Here is a 16,896-nt window from a genome sequence, read left to right on the forward strand (position 1 = left end):
CAGGAAATACTGCATGTTTGGCTATTGCCTCTGAGCCATGGCTGGGGAATTTTCATGATGTACTACTGTTGCAGAGATGCTCCACTAGAGTGCATCACTGCTATACATTATGGAAGAAAATTAATACGCATTGGACATCGCTGTAGAAAAGCTTCCAATCTATTGCCACAAGACAGAAATAATAAGATGATTATGGAACTTTCAAAATAAAGACATTATCCTTTCCCCCCCCCCCTGGTATTTATAATGTTAATGGAAAATGTATTTTCAGATACATCATTTCAAACAATGATATGCATTTTATTCTGTTAAAGACAGTAGCTTTTTACAAGAATAGCACAAATGTTTTATTCAAACATACAAAACCTGGCACATGTTCCACAATTTATCAAAACATCGTCAACTTCACAATATTAACTTTCATACCGTGCTGTACAAGTACAAGCAAACGCACATAAAACATGGGTTAACAGTGAACAGTAATGCATTAGAATCTGTCAGAGTCAAAGTGGTGACAATATAACTAACAAGCTAACATTTTTGCTAAAATCTAAATGTACAATAAATATTCCCTAAAGTAGTAGAACACACAGGCTACAGGGGCTTCATTTATCAAAGGTGTGTGTGCACAAAAAAATACTCTAAACCTTGCGTATGCCACTTTTTCTGCAAAGGTTGGTATTTATCAATTGTGAACATGACAGGAAAGTGTGCATATCTCCACGCAAATCCCAAACCATGTGTGTGCACAACTTTTCGAAGGTTGATCAACTGTATTGCAACAAATAGGCTTATGGTTTGTTTGGGGAAAATGGGAGGTGTTTGATGCACAGGAATTATAATGATGGTAGGGAAATAAAACATTCAAATGTAGACCTAATGATAAAACAGTTGCATTTGCTATTCGTAAGGAGATTGCAGCATGTTGTCTAATATTTATTTGACTTTTATTATATAGGCCTAAATCATAATCATATTGCAGGATGTCTCCTTTTCTGACATAACTGATTTCAATTATTCCCGCTATGCAACAAATAGTAGGCTACCATTTATCAATCGCTAATTAAATAGCCAAGCATGCTCGAAAGTAAATAGACCGGTAGCCTTGATAGTATGTGACAGTAGGCTATGGGTAGGCTACAGTATTGCAGTGCAATAGTATTAGGAGTGCGACATGGGGCCTATTTAATTTCAGAGCCTATACCAAGACAGAAGATAGAAACACATTGATGTATTGATAAACAAAATATAGAACATTTGAGAGAGTGTTGAAAATACATGCTTGCTGTTCCTGTACACTACCAGTCATTGCACTCGTTAACAATGGCTCCAGAAAGTACCTTCAACTTCCTTCAAACTGCAGCAGAGACATCCAAATCGTATCCATGAGTGCATCTGACTGGGTAAGTAGAAAAAGTTGCCAAAATGTCGCACTATCCCTTTAATTTTCCATTATTACAAAGTTATTACTTATAATACTGATTAGTTTGACTATACTCTAAACCCCAATATAAAAATATTTCACACAGTAAATGCATAAATTAAAAAGAAAAAAAACAGTGGCAGCTGGTGAACTGTGAGATGAAATTAAGTACTTGGGAAAACAGTAACTTTTAAAATCTCGAGCAACAGGATCAGATGTATCAGATTGCTCAATGTTGCATAATGAATGTGTAACACAAACACATTCAACTGTACCTCTATTTTCTACTCCATTTCTTAGACAATAACTAGGTTGTATTTGTACTAACTATATTATACACTTAGTATACAAAACAATAAGAACACTTGCTCTTTTCATGACAAACTGACCAGGTGAATCCAGAGGAAAGCTATTGACCTCTTATTGATGTCAAATCCACTTTAAATCAGTGTAGATGAAATGGGAAGACAGGTTAAAGAAGGATTGTTCAGCTTTGAGACAATTGAGGTATGGATTGTGTACGTGTACCATTCAGAGGGTCAATAGACAAGACAACATAATTAAAAGTGCCTTTGAACGGGGTATGGTAGTAAGTGGCAAGCGCACTGGTTCGTTTCAAGTACTGCAACGCTGCTGGGTTTTTCACACAACAGTTTCCTGTGTGTATCAAAAATATTAGGAAGGTGTTCCTAATGTTTGGTATACTCAGCTTATCTACAGACTAGATCATATAATGCTTTTCTGCTCATATGCACAACATATTAATACACTAAGGGCCGGTTTCCCAGCCCCAGATTAAGCCTACACTAAAAATCACTTTCAATGGGAGATTCTCCATTGCAGACAAGGCTTCATCTGGGTCCAGGAAACTGGGCCCACACAAAGTCCTATATTATTGCATATAAAAAAAACATATTGCATAGGATTTAATCTGTTAACCAGCTCCTTATTGCCCAGCCATTATACCATAATTATAAAATAAACAATCTCAACTCAGTGTAAACATAAGATGGTATCAACAACTATACTGCTTATTGTGGTATAAAGTTGTCATGTCCCTGTTTCCGTTACATAGTAAAATGGTCTCAAATTTAACCATGCACCATGAAATAATTACTTAGGAGGATATGTCTGCAGTTTAACTGGCAGTTTTGTTCAGATATGAAAAGTTGTGGTTGTTTGTTTTGCCTTTTTGAGGATTCATATGAAAGTGTTTTAGAGTACCCAATATAAAGGCATTTTTATTCACCAGGATATAATCTGATGCCAAAGACTAGCACTCTTGGCTTTCGCTGCACGTGGAGGTGACCCCGGCCTTGGACAGGAACAGCTTTCCGCTGGGACAAACACACACTTCGTAGAGTCCCTGAGCGTTTCCAGACACACCTCCTTGTCCCAGGGGGAGATTAGGCAGACGCACCGTCTCGGCATCCAGAATCACCTACACAGACAACACACAACAAAGGGCGTGGTCAGACGCACCACTGCTGAAACACATACAGTGGGGCAAAAAAGTATTTAGTCAGCCCCCAATTGTGCAAGTTCTCCCACTTAAAAAGATGAGGCCTGTAATTTTTATCATAGGTACACTTCAACTATGACAGACAAAATTAGAAGAAAAAAATCCAGAAAATCACATTGTAGGATTTTTTAATGAATTTATTTGCAAATTATGGTGGAAAATAAGTATTTGGTCAATACCAAAAGTTTCTCAATACTTTGTTATATACCCTTTGTTGGCAATGACAGAGGTCAAACGTTTTCTGTAAGTCTCCCTTTGCAGAAAAACAGCCCCAAAGCATGATGTTTCCACCCCCATGCTTCACAGTAGGTATGGTGTTCTTTGGATGCAACTCAGCATTCTTTGTCCTCCAAACACAACGAGTTGAGTTTTTACCAAAAAGTTATATTTTGGTTTCATCTGACCATATGACATTCTCCCAATCTTCTTCTGGATCATCCAAATGCTCTCTAGCAAACTTCAGACGGGCCTGGACATGTACTGGCTTAAGCAGGGGGACACGTCTGGCACTGCAGGATTTGAGTCCCTGGCGGCGTAGTGTGTTACTGATGGTAGGCTTTGTTACTTTGGTCCCAGCTCTCTGCAGGTCATTCACTAGGTGTGGTTCTGGGATTTTTGCTCACCGTTCTTGTGATCATTTTGACCCCACGGGGTGAGATCTTGCGTGGAGCCCCAGATCGAGGGAGATTATCAGTGGTCTTTTATGTCTTCCATTTCCTAATAATTGCTCCCACAGTTGATTTCTTCAAACCAAGCTGCTTACCTATTGCAGATTCAGTCTTCCCAGCCTGGTGCAGGTCTACAATTTTGTTTCTGGTGTACTTTGACAGCTCTTTGGTCTTGGCCATAGTGGAGTTTGGAGTGTGACTGTTTGAGGAGGTGTCTTTTATACTGATAACAAGTTCAAACAGGTGCCATTAATACAGGTAACGAGTGGAGGACAGAGGAGCCTCTTACAGGTCTGTGAGAGCCAGAAATCTTGCTTGTTTGTAGGTGACCAAATACTTATTTTCCACCATAATTTGCAAATAAACTCATTAAAAATCCTACAATGTGATTTTCTCATTTTGTCTGTCATAGTTGAAGTGTACCTATGATGAAAATTACAGGCCTCTCATCTTTTTAAGTAGGAGAACTTGCACAATTGGTGGCTGACTAAATACTTTTTTGCCCCACTGTATACACGCCACTGCTGAAAAACATACATATACAGTACCAGTCAAAAGTTTGGACACCTACTCATTTAAGGGTTTTTCTTTATTTGTACTATTTTCTACATTGTAGAATAATAGTGAAGACATGAAAACAATGAAATAACATATATGGAATAATGTAGAAACCCCCAAAAAGTGTTAAACATATCAAAATATATTTTATATTTGAGATTCTTCAAATAGCCATACATGGAATTTGTGGAATTTCTATCCTTCTTAATGCGTTTGAGCCAAACAGTTGTGTTGTAACAAGGTACGGGTGGTATACAGTAGATAGCCCTATCGAACATCTCTGGAGAGACCTGAAAATAGCTGTGCAGCGACGCTCCCCATCCAATCTGACAGAGCTTGAGAAGATCTGCAGAGAAGAATTGGAGTAACTCCCCAAATACAGGTGTGCCAAACATGTAGTGTCATACCCAGGAACACTCAAGGCTGTAATTGCTGTCTAAGGTGCTTCAACAAAGTACTGAGTAAATAAAGGGTCTGAATACTTATGAAAATGTAATATTTCCGGGGGGGGGGTTATTCTAAAAAACTGTTTTTGCTTTGTCATTATGGGGTGTAGATTATGTGTGTAGATTGATGAGGAAAAAAATATTTGATCAATTTTAGAGAAAGGCTGTAACGTAACAAAATGTGGAAAAAGTCGAGGGTCTTAATACTTTCCGAATGCACTGTACATTTACATGCCACTAGGGGACAGCATCACTGCTATTTATAGATATCAAGGCCAGTAAGTAATTGTACATGTCTCTGTCACATGTAGTGTAAAATATAAGTACAGTACTGCCAGTCAATAGCAAGTAAATCACACATTGCCTCACCAGTCCTTCACTGGAGTGCAATAGAAAATCCATGTTAGATGCAGCCTCGATGTTCCCGGCCAGTGCTTTGACAAAGACTCCCTTTGGTGCATCCATGCTGAGAGAGCGGGTTGGAGACTCCAGCCTGGAACACACAGGAGAACATCAGTTTGATCAATTCCACATATGACTGTGATAAAACAATCAATAAACTGCTTGGAATTAAGAGTTCATATTTCATATTGGCCTATTCCAAGATGTCAACGGTTATGGGATCCAGCATCTACCTCAAGTCTTTGAAGGGCTCAGCTTTGAGCAGGGGCGTCTCTACAGAGTGTTCAAACAGGGCACCTTCTAGACCTAAATAAAAGCAAACACACAAGGTGCTCCTTATTAAGTTGATAGTCAATTATAATGAAACATCATTGGTGTTACCATAGAGATACAGGTTACATATAGTATTCTATTTCATTCTGCTATGTACTGTGAGTGGGTCTACAGGTCCTGGCAGTCAATTGTTCCCCTGGGTGCTTGTCAACTGGTGTTAGTGAGAGGATGACATGTGCACTGGCTCAGAGTCACCTCCAACCACCAGACTTGAAGGAGAGCGAGAATGTTTGCAGTGCTTTAATCATTGTGGTTGACAGCTCCCTTGGCTAGCTAATTACATCTTTATTACCACCAGCCTTTGCCAATCGTATGTTACCATAGCACGCAAAGATGCTCACCTGACATCACACTATAGAGTCTCACTAGGTCTGATAGTGATATTGTAACAGTATACACATCTTTAGCTTTGTTCTGTTTGTGCATGGTTTTCTGGCCAAGGTTGTGTTAACTTTTGCTCAGTGTCTTGCTAAGTGAAATGACCGTCACCGTTCAGCGGTACGTCAGGCTCCAGATGTCCGAGACATAATGAAGCTATCAAAGGACACTCTCTTCAGCTAATTAGCCCACACAGCACGAGGGCACTGACCTCCCATCAATACTAAAACTGGACACAACAAAGAGATTTAGGCAAAATAGACAACTTGAGCATACAGTCTATAATCAATTGGGTGGACTCTGATATGTTTAACTTCAGTTCTTAGTTACTGTAGCTTCAATTTACGTTATATTCTAAATACACTTTAATTATAAACCAACAAATTAAAAAGCAGTGTTTCTGTCACCTTTCCTGTCATTTTAAGATGAATGAGCTTGACTTTCAATACCTTTTCAAGGACAACTTCGCAGAGAAAGTAAAACTGCTCCAGTCCAGTAACTACCATGTCAAATGACAATGTATTACTTTGATATGTAAGAAAACACTCAGTGATTCAGTACATTGCTCTCATTAATTACAATAAAATGAATGAAAACCCTGTTTGTAGTTCATATCTGTAATGCTGTATACCCATGTATGGGCTTAGTGGTGTGACACTGACACTGCAGACATGATTGTACCTGTGACACGGAGCTTGTCTGTCCCAACAACCACCTCTTTGTCATCTGCAGAAAACAGCGTCTTGGTGTTGGAGCTGATGACAAAGTTCTGTGCATTTCCCTGGGCCACATCTGGACCTAAAATGACACCAGTGAGAATTATTAGAGACCAGAAGCAGTTAAAGCTGTGGGACTGGGGGACATAGGCTTAGCATAATTGAGATATCATATGCTGTATCATTAAAACATGTACATTTTGCACGCAGCTTTAAAATTTGGATGAATTTGTTCACTTTGTCACCTCTCTCTCAGAAGAAATAAAGCCAGGGTGCCGATAGGCCTACTGTCCAACTGTCTCTGGGCAGAAATAGGCCAGTGAGATATTTAATACACTTCAATACCATTTTCTATAGAAGAACAGAACAAGATGTTCTTTCCAAACTACTTACAGTATGTCTGAGGGAGAATAGACCAAATAACTGGTCTTTAAAACCCTTAAACTTCCTTCACAGAGGGTCACATAGATAGGTCAATGCCTTTGATGGCATAATGACCAAGGATACCTAACAGTCTCGTGAAACACTGTAATTAGTTTAGTCATTTGTTACCCCTCTAATTATGGCACACTCCTCTACGAACCCCACTGGCCAGCCATAAAATGTGCGCAAATAATAGTCTCTGTAGAACTGAGGCCCCTGGTGTAACAGATAGGCCATTCTGGTACTGATGACAGAAAGCTGGGCATGGGGTATTAATGGCAATCTGATGGAATATGAAAGGGGAGATGCGTTTTGTCATTGCTAATGTTGTATTACATACAGTACAGCTGCAGGACAAGTCCATGAATGAAATTGCTGAAGTGTCCATATATCAGTTGAATTGTGCAATTTATAAACATTGCTAGCCTGCTGTATGTGTCTAGGTGTGTGTGTTTTCTGTCCACTTACCTACAGAGAGACTTCCGGTGACATCATTATTTTCATTGCGGGCATTGAGGGTGACGTTTTCAGACGAGTTCACCAAGAGAGAGGAGTCCTGGAAAAAAATAACTCTTTGGTCATCAATAAGTATCCTGTGCATGTCAGATATCACTGGACAGGACTTTAATTGAACATGGGGCACAACACAAAATTATGCATTGCCAATGAATGTTACAAAATGCATCGTTATGCTCACAGGTTCAGGTATCTGGTCTTCATTCATACCTTTCAGAAAGCACTACTGAGTTACAATAGGCTAAAGAGATGCAGCCTATTTGGGCAAGTCTTGAAAAGCAGGTTGTGTATAATGAACACTGAATCTAATTCAAAACTGTCGACTTCAGTGATGAAAGTGTCAGTCCATAAATGGTGAATACATTGCCTTTTTAATGAAGCTCAAAGAAAGAGTGGAGGAAAGCACAGCACAATGAGGAAAAAGCATAAACATGTAGACAACTGCTGCAAAGTGTTACCATCTGCTGCTCGATTGCACACCATTGACTGTTTTCCACCACAAATATCCAGGAGGTAAATAAGGAACTTGCTACACTGTACATCCACAGGGACTGCCAAAGCTTATTGAGTAAGACACATTTCCCAACTACGCAAGAGAACGATGTCAAAATACAGATCATCTGACTATACCTCAGGACAGTTGTTTGATGTAATTGCCCAGCATTTTTAACAGGAAGCGATCCTAGATTCAACAAACAATCAACTTTGATTTCTATGGATTCCTGACAATGAGTCAGAGCTTGGGAAAACAGACCACTTTAATCAACACAACCCTATTGGACTGGGTATGAGTGCTTGAGGAGAAGGAGGAGGAAGGAAGAGGAGAAGGAGGTGTCTAGGAGCCTGTTTGCTTACCTCTCTGGAGTGGATCTCTTGGGCGTAGAGAGGAAAGAGGAACTCTGACTCGCCGTCCTCAAGCCTCACTCCGTCCGATGTTACTTTTAGGTGTCCCATCCCTTCCTGCAATGACAAGCAGAAAGAATTAACTCAGCAAGGCAGTGCACAGGGTCCTACAAGAAATTAACTTCATAACCATGACCATACTGTGTCTCCAAGGATTTCTGTGACACCATGTGTTGCTTCTAACTCTGGATGGTGAGTGAATCTATTTTAGGTGATGGTCTCTGCTGGGTATGGTGTTGGGAGTTAAACACACTGCAGTGAATATATGATTCATAGCACCCCAGGCAATAGTGACTTTGATAATGATCTAGTGTGAAAGAAAAGCAGAATCTCTGATTTCAATTTCACATAATAACTACTTCTCTCAGGCTATATTCCAAAAGTACGGAGGAATCATGAAATGTGTATAAAACTAAGCTTACTGTGCTAGAGGGCAAATGTTGGTTTTTATTCATCCCACCAGGCAGCCATTGGATGCCAAGGATAAGAGACATGTAGCTATACCCCCCAGGACTGAGGGTAAACTCAAACTAAAGCAGCAGAGATCTATGTGTTTGCTCTGCCAATGCAGTCACTACATTCCCAGGGTGTGTTGTGTTGTTTCAGTTACTCCTAAGCCCTATTTATACCTGGTGCTAACATGTGTCCTTTGTCCTGATCTTGTCTAAATTCTAATTGTGTCTACACATGGTTTTAAAATGTGTCTGCTATCTGTCCACTGTGTCTGCATTGTGAAAAGATTTCCTGGTCTCTTCCTTTATATAAATGATTTCACAGCTAAATAGTATGTATTTATTGTAAGACACATTGATGTAATCAGTTAATGGTTCCACCTGTCAAGGATTTTAGAGTGCGGAATAATGATGATTTAAATGGTTTCTCTGTCCAGATCTGTCTACACTTGTAAGATATCCAGACACAATGCGTTTTCTGACAACTTCTGGAGGGTGGCAGGATGATCTGATCACAATCAGATCACAATGTGTCTTTTGATTGTCTATACCTGTCTAAAACTGTGGGTACAATAAGAATGTGGACAAAATCAGGACAAAGGACGTAAGTTAGAAGCAGGTATAAGCCGGGCTTCTATCACTTTTAAACATTGCTTAAATTGTAAATCAATGCAAAATTAATCAAAACAGTTTTGGCCTAATACATTATCACATCATATTGGCTATATGCTTGTGTAACGGATGTGAAACGGCTAGCTTAGTTAGCGTGGGCGCTAAATAGCGTTTCAATCAGTGACGCCACTTGCTTTGAGACCTTGAAGTAGTAGTTCCCCTTGCTCTGCAAGGGCCGTGGCTTTTGTGGAGCGATGGGTAACGATGCTTCGAGGGTGACTGTTGATGTGTGCAGAAGGTCCCTAGTTCGCGCCCGGGTATGGGCGAGGGGACGGTCTAAATTTGTACTGTTACATTGATGCTGTTGACCCGGATTACTGGTTGCTGCGGAAAAAGGAGGAAGGTCAAAAGGGGGGTGAGTGTAACGGATGTGAAACGGCTAGCTTAGTTAGCGTGGGCGCTAAATAGCGTTTCAATCAGTGACGCCACTTGCCCTCGATGCTTCGAGGGTGACTGTTGATGTGTGCAGAAGGTCCCTAGTTCGCGCCCGGGTATGGGCGAGGGGACGGTCTAAAAATATACTGTTACACTTGGCCTGACAATATTGTTAATCTCAGACCATATTATATTTCAAAACTCGAGCTTTGATAACAAAATAGATTAGTTGTTGTATCACTTGTGAGGCACAGCTGAGCATACATTGAAATCAGTTGCTTTTTATTTTACTGAACTGATAGTACCTGCACTGGATGGTCAGTCTCGGCGGAGGGAAGGAGAGAGCAACAGAGGATCCGCCTCTCACGGTCCCTGCTCTCTTCTTTCCTCCAGTTGAGTGACCAGAGAGAGGGTACACCTCCTCCCATTGATGGCGAAACTCAAGTCGCACCGCATTATTTCTGCCTCATGGACAAATTCATGTCGTTCCTATGACCAGAGAATGTGAAATATTCCTCGATTTTAATATAGACAGGGGGAGCTGCTAGTAATACAAAACGTTGCCCTGTCGATACACTTGGCTACTAAGAGCCAATTTATGTTTGATCAGAAATGAGGTCGTGGCGCCGTATGGATGGTGTGACGCAATTGCAGAGCCTCCCGAGGAATGCAGAGGCCACGAAGGAATCGTCGTGCGCCTCCGATTTTTTTTTAACAATGCAGAGAGGGCTCAGTCAAATATACTTATAGCTAAAATCAAGATAGACCACAGCCTGTCGTTTCAAACGGGAACAAATGAGTCATAGTGGGCAGAACAAGCAAGGAGGGGCAGAGCCAAGCACGGGCTAGAGAGATACTATTGGCGAGTTTTAGAACGCATTCGCATATTTCCGTTAGGGAACGCCTACTCTGAAGTGCGCGTGTGCAATAACTCAATTTGCGTTTGCACTCCTGAACAACGCAATTTTTTAAAACGTTGGCGAAGGGGAAATTCTTCAAAACGTAGTTCACTCTGTTCGTAACAAAGTGTAGTTTCGGGAACAGAAAACTGTATTGAGATCAAATGTTTAATCGAAGAGAAAATGTGTAGAATGTCGGCCAAAATCCATCTCGTTCCATCTTCTCCCACTACCGCCCCTGTATTGCCGTCGCAAGATCCACTTGTTGATTGATGCTTATTTATAAAACCCTCTTAAGCCTCAAACCCCCTATCTAAGATACATACTGCAGTCCTCATCCTCCACATTCAACACTCTGCCAGTCACATTCTGTTAACGGTCATCGCTCGTCTTTTAAGTTCGCTGCAGCTAGCGACTGGAACGAGCTGCAAAAAACGCTCAAACTGGACCGTTTAATCTCCAACTCTTCATTCAAAGACTCAATCGCGGACACTCTTACTGGCAGTTGTGGCTGCTTCGCGTGGTGCTGTTTTCTCTACCTTCTTGCCCTTTGTTGTTGTCTGTGCCCAATAATATTTGTACCATGTTTTGAGCTGCTACCTTGTTATTGTCATGCGTTGCTACCATGCTGTGTTTTCATGTGTTTCTGCCATGCTGTTGTCTTAGGTCTCTCTTTATGTAGTGTTGTCTCTCTTGTCGTGATGTGTGTTTTGTCCTATTTTATATTTATGTTTTAATCCCTGCCCTGTCCCCGCAAGAGGCAGTCATTGTAAATAAGAATTTGTTCTTAACTGACTTGCCTAGTTAAATAATAATATCAAACTCTTGTGGGTCGTGGAACCTATAGGCACGGTGATTCGAGCTCTGATTGGCTATTCTTGTCAGCCTGGTAGGCGGAGTTTGTCAATACAGACAAATGAAAAGGTTAAATGGGAACACGCTGCGTGCCCAGCGCGCAGAGCTTCTAAATCAAATGCACATTCCGTCAAAAAGCGCAGTCGAATAAAAATAACAATAAAGGAGCGCAAAATCATTTTATCGTTTACTTTTCTACAGAAATGTTAGGTGATCTGACTAGGAATGCCTAGAAGATCGACCAGTCGATCGCGATGGACCGGTTGGTGACCACTGTTCTAGAGCATCTTCATAAATCTACATTTGCATCTGGAGGGATGTTTCTTTGTCTCATTAACAAACATTTCTAATTTTTCATTAATTCAGGAAAAATTTATATTGCGTTTTGTCCATACAACCACTCCAAAATATAGCTTCCTGCCATCCAGGACCTCAATACCAGGTGGTGTCAGAGGAAGACCCTAAAAATTGTAAAAGACTCCACCCTAGTCAAAGACTGTTCTCACAGCAAGCGATACCCGAGCGCCAAGTCTAGGTCCAAGAAGCTTCTAAACAGCTTCTACCCCCAAGCCATAAGACTCCTGAACAGCTAATCAAATGGCAACCCAGACTATTTGCACTGCCCCCAAAGTTTTATTTTCTTAACTGCATTGTTGGTTAAGGGCTTGTAAGTAAGCATTTCACTGTAAGGTAGAATTTGATTTGATTTTAAATCTGTCTGTAGTCTACAGTAAAGGTCAGGTAACGTGTTATTAATGAACTAGAGCTAAGCAGTTTTTGGAGAGCCATGTCAGTGACCCAACATACCGTGTTAAACCACATGACCCGGAGGATCCATATGGTAAGGGCAAAGTTCACAGTGAGGATGATAATGAGCAGCAGGACAAACAGGTAGAGGCAGCGCTTCCTCCAACCGTAGATCCCGATCTTATAGATTGAGTCAGGGACCGGGGCAGGGACACTGCTGTCCTGGGTGGTGTTGACATACTGCTCCCTCACCATCTGCTGGGGAAAACACATGGACAAGAAAAGAGGCAGTTTAGATCAATAGACATGTATTGTCTGACTATACATTACCCTGAAGTGGCAGTTATTTAAAATCATCATCATCATGCATCACCAGTGGACTTGCTTAGTTAAATAAAGGTTGAATAAATCAAAATCTACTGGAATTTGCTTCATATTATTAGCAACCATGTACAGTACAATGCCTGTTCTTATGACTCTAAACACCTCCGTCACTAATGATCAGCTGGATATCTAGCCAGAACACATGGAAAACGTGAATATATTTCTGACATCTCAAAGATGGCTAACAGCAAGAGAGAGAACTCCTCATTCCATTGGCTTTAGTTTTAAGTCCAGCCCCTATACTGTAGAACTGAACAGAGTGTGATTATTGTGTTCTATCGGAATGCACACTCATATAAATCAACAGTACCAGAGATATAAATGGCAAAGGCTTTGCTGCTTCTTCATATTTATGTCATATAAGAGCAAAATGATCTCATTTATTGACCAGTTAGAGCTTTTTTTTCCAAGCATTCTACTCTTCTGTAAAGGGTGGATTAATGATATGACACAGAGACATAAAAACCCCAGTAATATTTCTAAAGGATGCGCTGAGAATATAGTCTGAGGGCTGAGCACAAAGCCATAGCTTTTTTGCCCTACAATAATGGAGCCAGGGCTGGTGTCACATTTAATTGATTAATCAACGTTGATACTTTCATTCAAGTCAATGCCTGAAGAAAATTAATTGAGTTGTAGGCAGTAGCTAAAAAAATGCCTTTCACAAACAATGACAACGAAACAAGCCCTTTCACCAAATAATCTCCACACTGAATCCTAGAATCATGTTTAACACTGAGTGAATAACGTATATACAGACACCATGATTAAATGTGACTGATAAAGGTGATACAAATGAATTAATTTGTTCAATTAATTTAATCTCTGTCAGCACCAGTGGAGGCTGGTGAGGGGAGGACAGCTCATAGTAATGGCTGGAATGGAATTAATGGAATGAAGCATTCCATTCCATCTACTCCATTCCAGCCATTACTATGAGCCATCCTCCCCTCACCAGCCTCCACTGGTCGACACCAATACTGCAAAATATTTCACACAACATAGTTTCTGTATCATCCCAGTTTCCCCAAGATCTGCTGTTAACTTCATACTGACATTAGCTTGTTGACAAAAACGAAACAAATGGTAAACTGACTGTCTGGTTGATTTGTTTCATGCCAGTGTGGAATGGAGACATAGCAGCTTGGGTGATTTACATATGGACAGATGCTCCGCCTCATTGGAGGAGTAAACATGGTCTCCACCATGTTTAAGGAGCAACTTTTCATTGTGATCTATAATTCTTTCCTGACATGAACAGATGCTAAGCTAGTACAGCACCTCCGTGTAATTTGGCTGGCTCCCAACCAATAATAATAAGGTTAGACCTACCTGGAGAGGCTGGGGAAGTTAACTGGCAATGTGTGGCACTATTATAGCTCTTTGTTTTTATTATAAATCCTAATTTTTGTTTTTTTAAGACATTTTTTACTGAATGCCACCATGTTGCTCCCTCAGCGATATATCTTAATGACTATATCAAAGGTAGATGGATTAATAGTATACATGCTCCCTACTTGGGTCCGTCCCCTAAGAAGAGATGTTTCAGAGAAGATGATAAACGCCTAGTCATTGCGTATACAAACAGCTTGTTTCCTGCTGTTACCATAAAAATGCAAACTTGCAAAGGCAGCAAGTGTGTTGGCATAAAGGATAGAGAGTATCTCTCACCACCAGGTCCCACCTTTCCTCAGGACCTGTCACACTGTATCCACAGACTAGCAGTGATAAATAACCCTTATTCACACAAATGATGTAGCAAAAAAAACTAACCCAAGGAAATGTGGAGGTAATCTTTGTTGTGTGGTATGCTTTTTTTTTATACCAATGCTCATTTGTATTATTAATTGGACTGAGTCATCAGAATAAATCACAATGACAAATTGGATTGCAACAGTTCCCAAAATTGGTTTCCTCTTGACCCATCTTATAGTGAATACAAACTGCAACTAACTGAAAAGAACCATCCACACAGGGTACCATAGAATATAAATTAGAGATGCATACAGTGTGTTAGCAGTATGAATTTAAGAAAGTGCATACATGTGCTAAAAAAAAAATACACTGTAATAATACTCTGTGGAGTGCCAAAATTAATAATAAAGGTTGAATAACTGAAATGTTAATTGAGGTGTTAATTAATCTTCTTTCCCTAATTAATTTAAAGAGGAGAATTAGGAGGAGAGCTACTGCTAAAACAACAGCGTGGGAGCAGCCTGGTGGCAGAATTTCTTGAGGTTTTCAGGCTCCAGTTTCAGCGTGCCAGCCCAGCCACAGACCAATCTTACCATAGCAACCCAAATAAACATTCCTTAAACAACCTCACCACTGGACTGCAATGGAAAGAATCCTCCTCAGCTAATGTACTTTAGGAAACAAAATACTAGTCATGTCACTTTCACAGAACACAAACCTAGTCGTTGAACGTAACACTTTATGAGGCCTGATCACACGAAAAGGGTTTTAAAACTAATTTAAAAAGCCCAATAAGACTTCACTGTCCTTCTATTATGAAGAGTATTGAGTTCACCATATAGACTTTTAACATTGCTTTTCATCTTGGGGCCCTTGTCCATTAACCTCAAACCAGTGATGCTACGATTACTGCCATGTTCAGTCACCTAACTTTGACCTGCTCAGGTGCCAGCAGAACTTCCAAATCCCCATAGTGAGTTAGCTGGAGGATATTCACATAAAGACTGCTGAGGGGAAAAAACAATACTCAGGAGCTCAGATGGTAGCTGTCGGAAAGAAGGCGATCGAAGGCCAAGCCCTTTTAGTTCTCTGCTAAGTGTTTTGTCTCGGTCTAAGCTGCTGTGTCCATGTCTCACATCTGCTGTAATGCTTCCACTTCTAAAAATAGGGCATAGCATTGGGTTCTAAATTTAAAAAGAGCCACAGGACATAACATGAGTAAAACTAATCAACAGAATATGATACAGTAACAAGGGAAATTAACTGAAATTGTAACAAGTACACTGACAACTTTTTTCTGTCCCCCAATATTCTTGACCATGTATGGTAAAATTATTACAAGCACATGAAACAATAGTTCTGGGACAATAAATCCACTTACATTGAAATTCAAGTTTTTCTTTCTATAAAAATTACACATCTAAAATAAAAAAGTGAAAACAAACAAGCAAAACAATAAGGACACCAATGTCACCACCAATCAATCACAAGACAGGTCAAAGTTTAGACTGAAGACTTGAGTTTAAACACTAGAGTATTCAAAAGCTGCAGATATTCACAGAGCACTGACTAGTACAGTAGCAATGACAATGAGAGCATGTTGCCTACCTTTGTGTGCTGAGACAACGAGCTCCCTCTCCAGTAGCAAACAGAGCTCTTCTGAAACAGCAGTAAAAGGGGTAGCAGCAGTGGATCCCTTGCCTCGGATGTCTGTCAGGCGTTCAACAGCTGCGTGCCATAAATCTAGCCATGGAACTGCCCCAACTAATCACCATGAGACGGCGCTCCCACTTCCTGCATATCAAATGTGCCTCTCTCTCTACCTTGGGCTTCCCTTATTTTGATTACCCTCTCAAATCATCTCTGCGAGCAGCCAACGCTCATTGATACAGCAGGGTATCTGTGAATCTGGGAAATATTTTCAAAAGTGTCGAGGTGGGAAATCAGTTGTCTGGAATGTGATGTGCCCTTAGCTTCCATGAATACCAGTGTGTCACTTGCAAAGCATGAGCTTGAGTCTAATTTAAGAAGCTTCAGCTATAGCTTTCACTTGGGAGTTTGGCAGTAGTCTTCTTGACAGCTTCAGTATGACAGGTAGACCTGGTCGATCTTGTGGAGGGCTGTCAGGAACAGAAGCGACAGACAGGCTACAACTACAGCATGTATTAAATACTTACGCTAAAACATTTTTGTTCTATTTACATTATGTTCCACAGGAGATTAGTGGCACCTTAATTAGGGAGGACGGGCTTGTGGTAATGGATGGAGCTAAATAAGTGGAATGGTATCAAATACATCAAACACACGGTTTACGTGTGTTTGATGACATTCCATTGGCTCTATTCCAACCATTATTATGAGCCGTCCTCCCCTCAGCAGCCACTGCATGAATTTGTATTGCTATCTTTTATTTGTTATTGTTGCATTGTCGAGAAGGAAACTGCAAGTAAGCGTTTCTTTGGATGATATATTCAACGCGTATCCCATACATATGACTAATACAACTTGTATTACTAGATAGGGGCGTTA

The 16,896-nt window shown here is 40.5% G+C and overlaps 1 protein-coding gene across 3 annotated transcripts; it reads right to left on the reverse strand.

The window, feature by feature from the left end:
- Window positions 1-745: 745 nt before the first annotated feature.
- LOC110507840 (gamma-sarcoglycan) lies at window positions 746-16,775 on the reverse strand. Of its 3 annotated transcripts, none has more exons than XM_021588194.2 (8): window positions 15,976-16,775; window positions 12,349-12,543; window positions 8,241-8,345; window positions 7,338-7,425; window positions 6,412-6,528; window positions 5,253-5,325; window positions 4,987-5,110; window positions 746-2,864 (listed from the first exon to the last, which is right to left on the reverse strand). In XM_021588194.2, the coding sequence occupies exons 2-8, from the start codon at window positions 12,541-12,543 to the stop codon at window positions 2,697-2,699; spliced, it is 870 nt and encodes a 289-aa protein (XP_021443869.1). In that variant the 5' UTR covers window positions 15,976-16,775; the 3' UTR covers window positions 746-2,696. The 3 variants fall into 3 exon arrangements, with proteins under 3 accessions (XP_021443869.1, XP_021443868.1, XP_036821174.1); XM_021588193.2 differs by having other exon boundaries at window positions 12,349-12,546; XM_036965279.1 differs by lacking the exons at window positions 12,349-12,543; window positions 15,976-16,775 and adding an exon at window positions 10,093-10,230.
- Between the last annotated feature and the right edge of the window lie 121 nt (window positions 16,776-16,896).

The sequence above is a fragment of the Oncorhynchus mykiss genome, chromosome 27, assembly GCF_013265735.2.
Source record: "Oncorhynchus mykiss isolate Arlee chromosome 27, USDA_OmykA_1.1, whole genome shotgun sequence".
NCBI classification, from domain to species: Eukaryota; Metazoa; Chordata; class Actinopteri; order Salmoniformes; family Salmonidae; genus Oncorhynchus; species Oncorhynchus mykiss.

Bases quoted from the DNA above. Each gene is read 5' to 3' on its own strand.
- LOC110507840 (XM_021588194.2), bottom strand. From the start codon at position 12,543: ATGGTGAGGGAGCAGTATGTCAACACCACCCAGGACAGCAGTGTCCCT. The intron at 8,346-12,348 runs GTATGTTGGGTC...TTGTCATTGCAG, and splicing joins GGGTCATGTGGTTTAACACG to GAAGGGATGGGACACCTAAA. The intron at 7,426-8,240 runs GTAAGCAAACAG...ATTTTTTTCCAG, and splicing joins AAGAGATCCACTCCAGAGAG to GACTCCTCTCTCTTGGTGAA.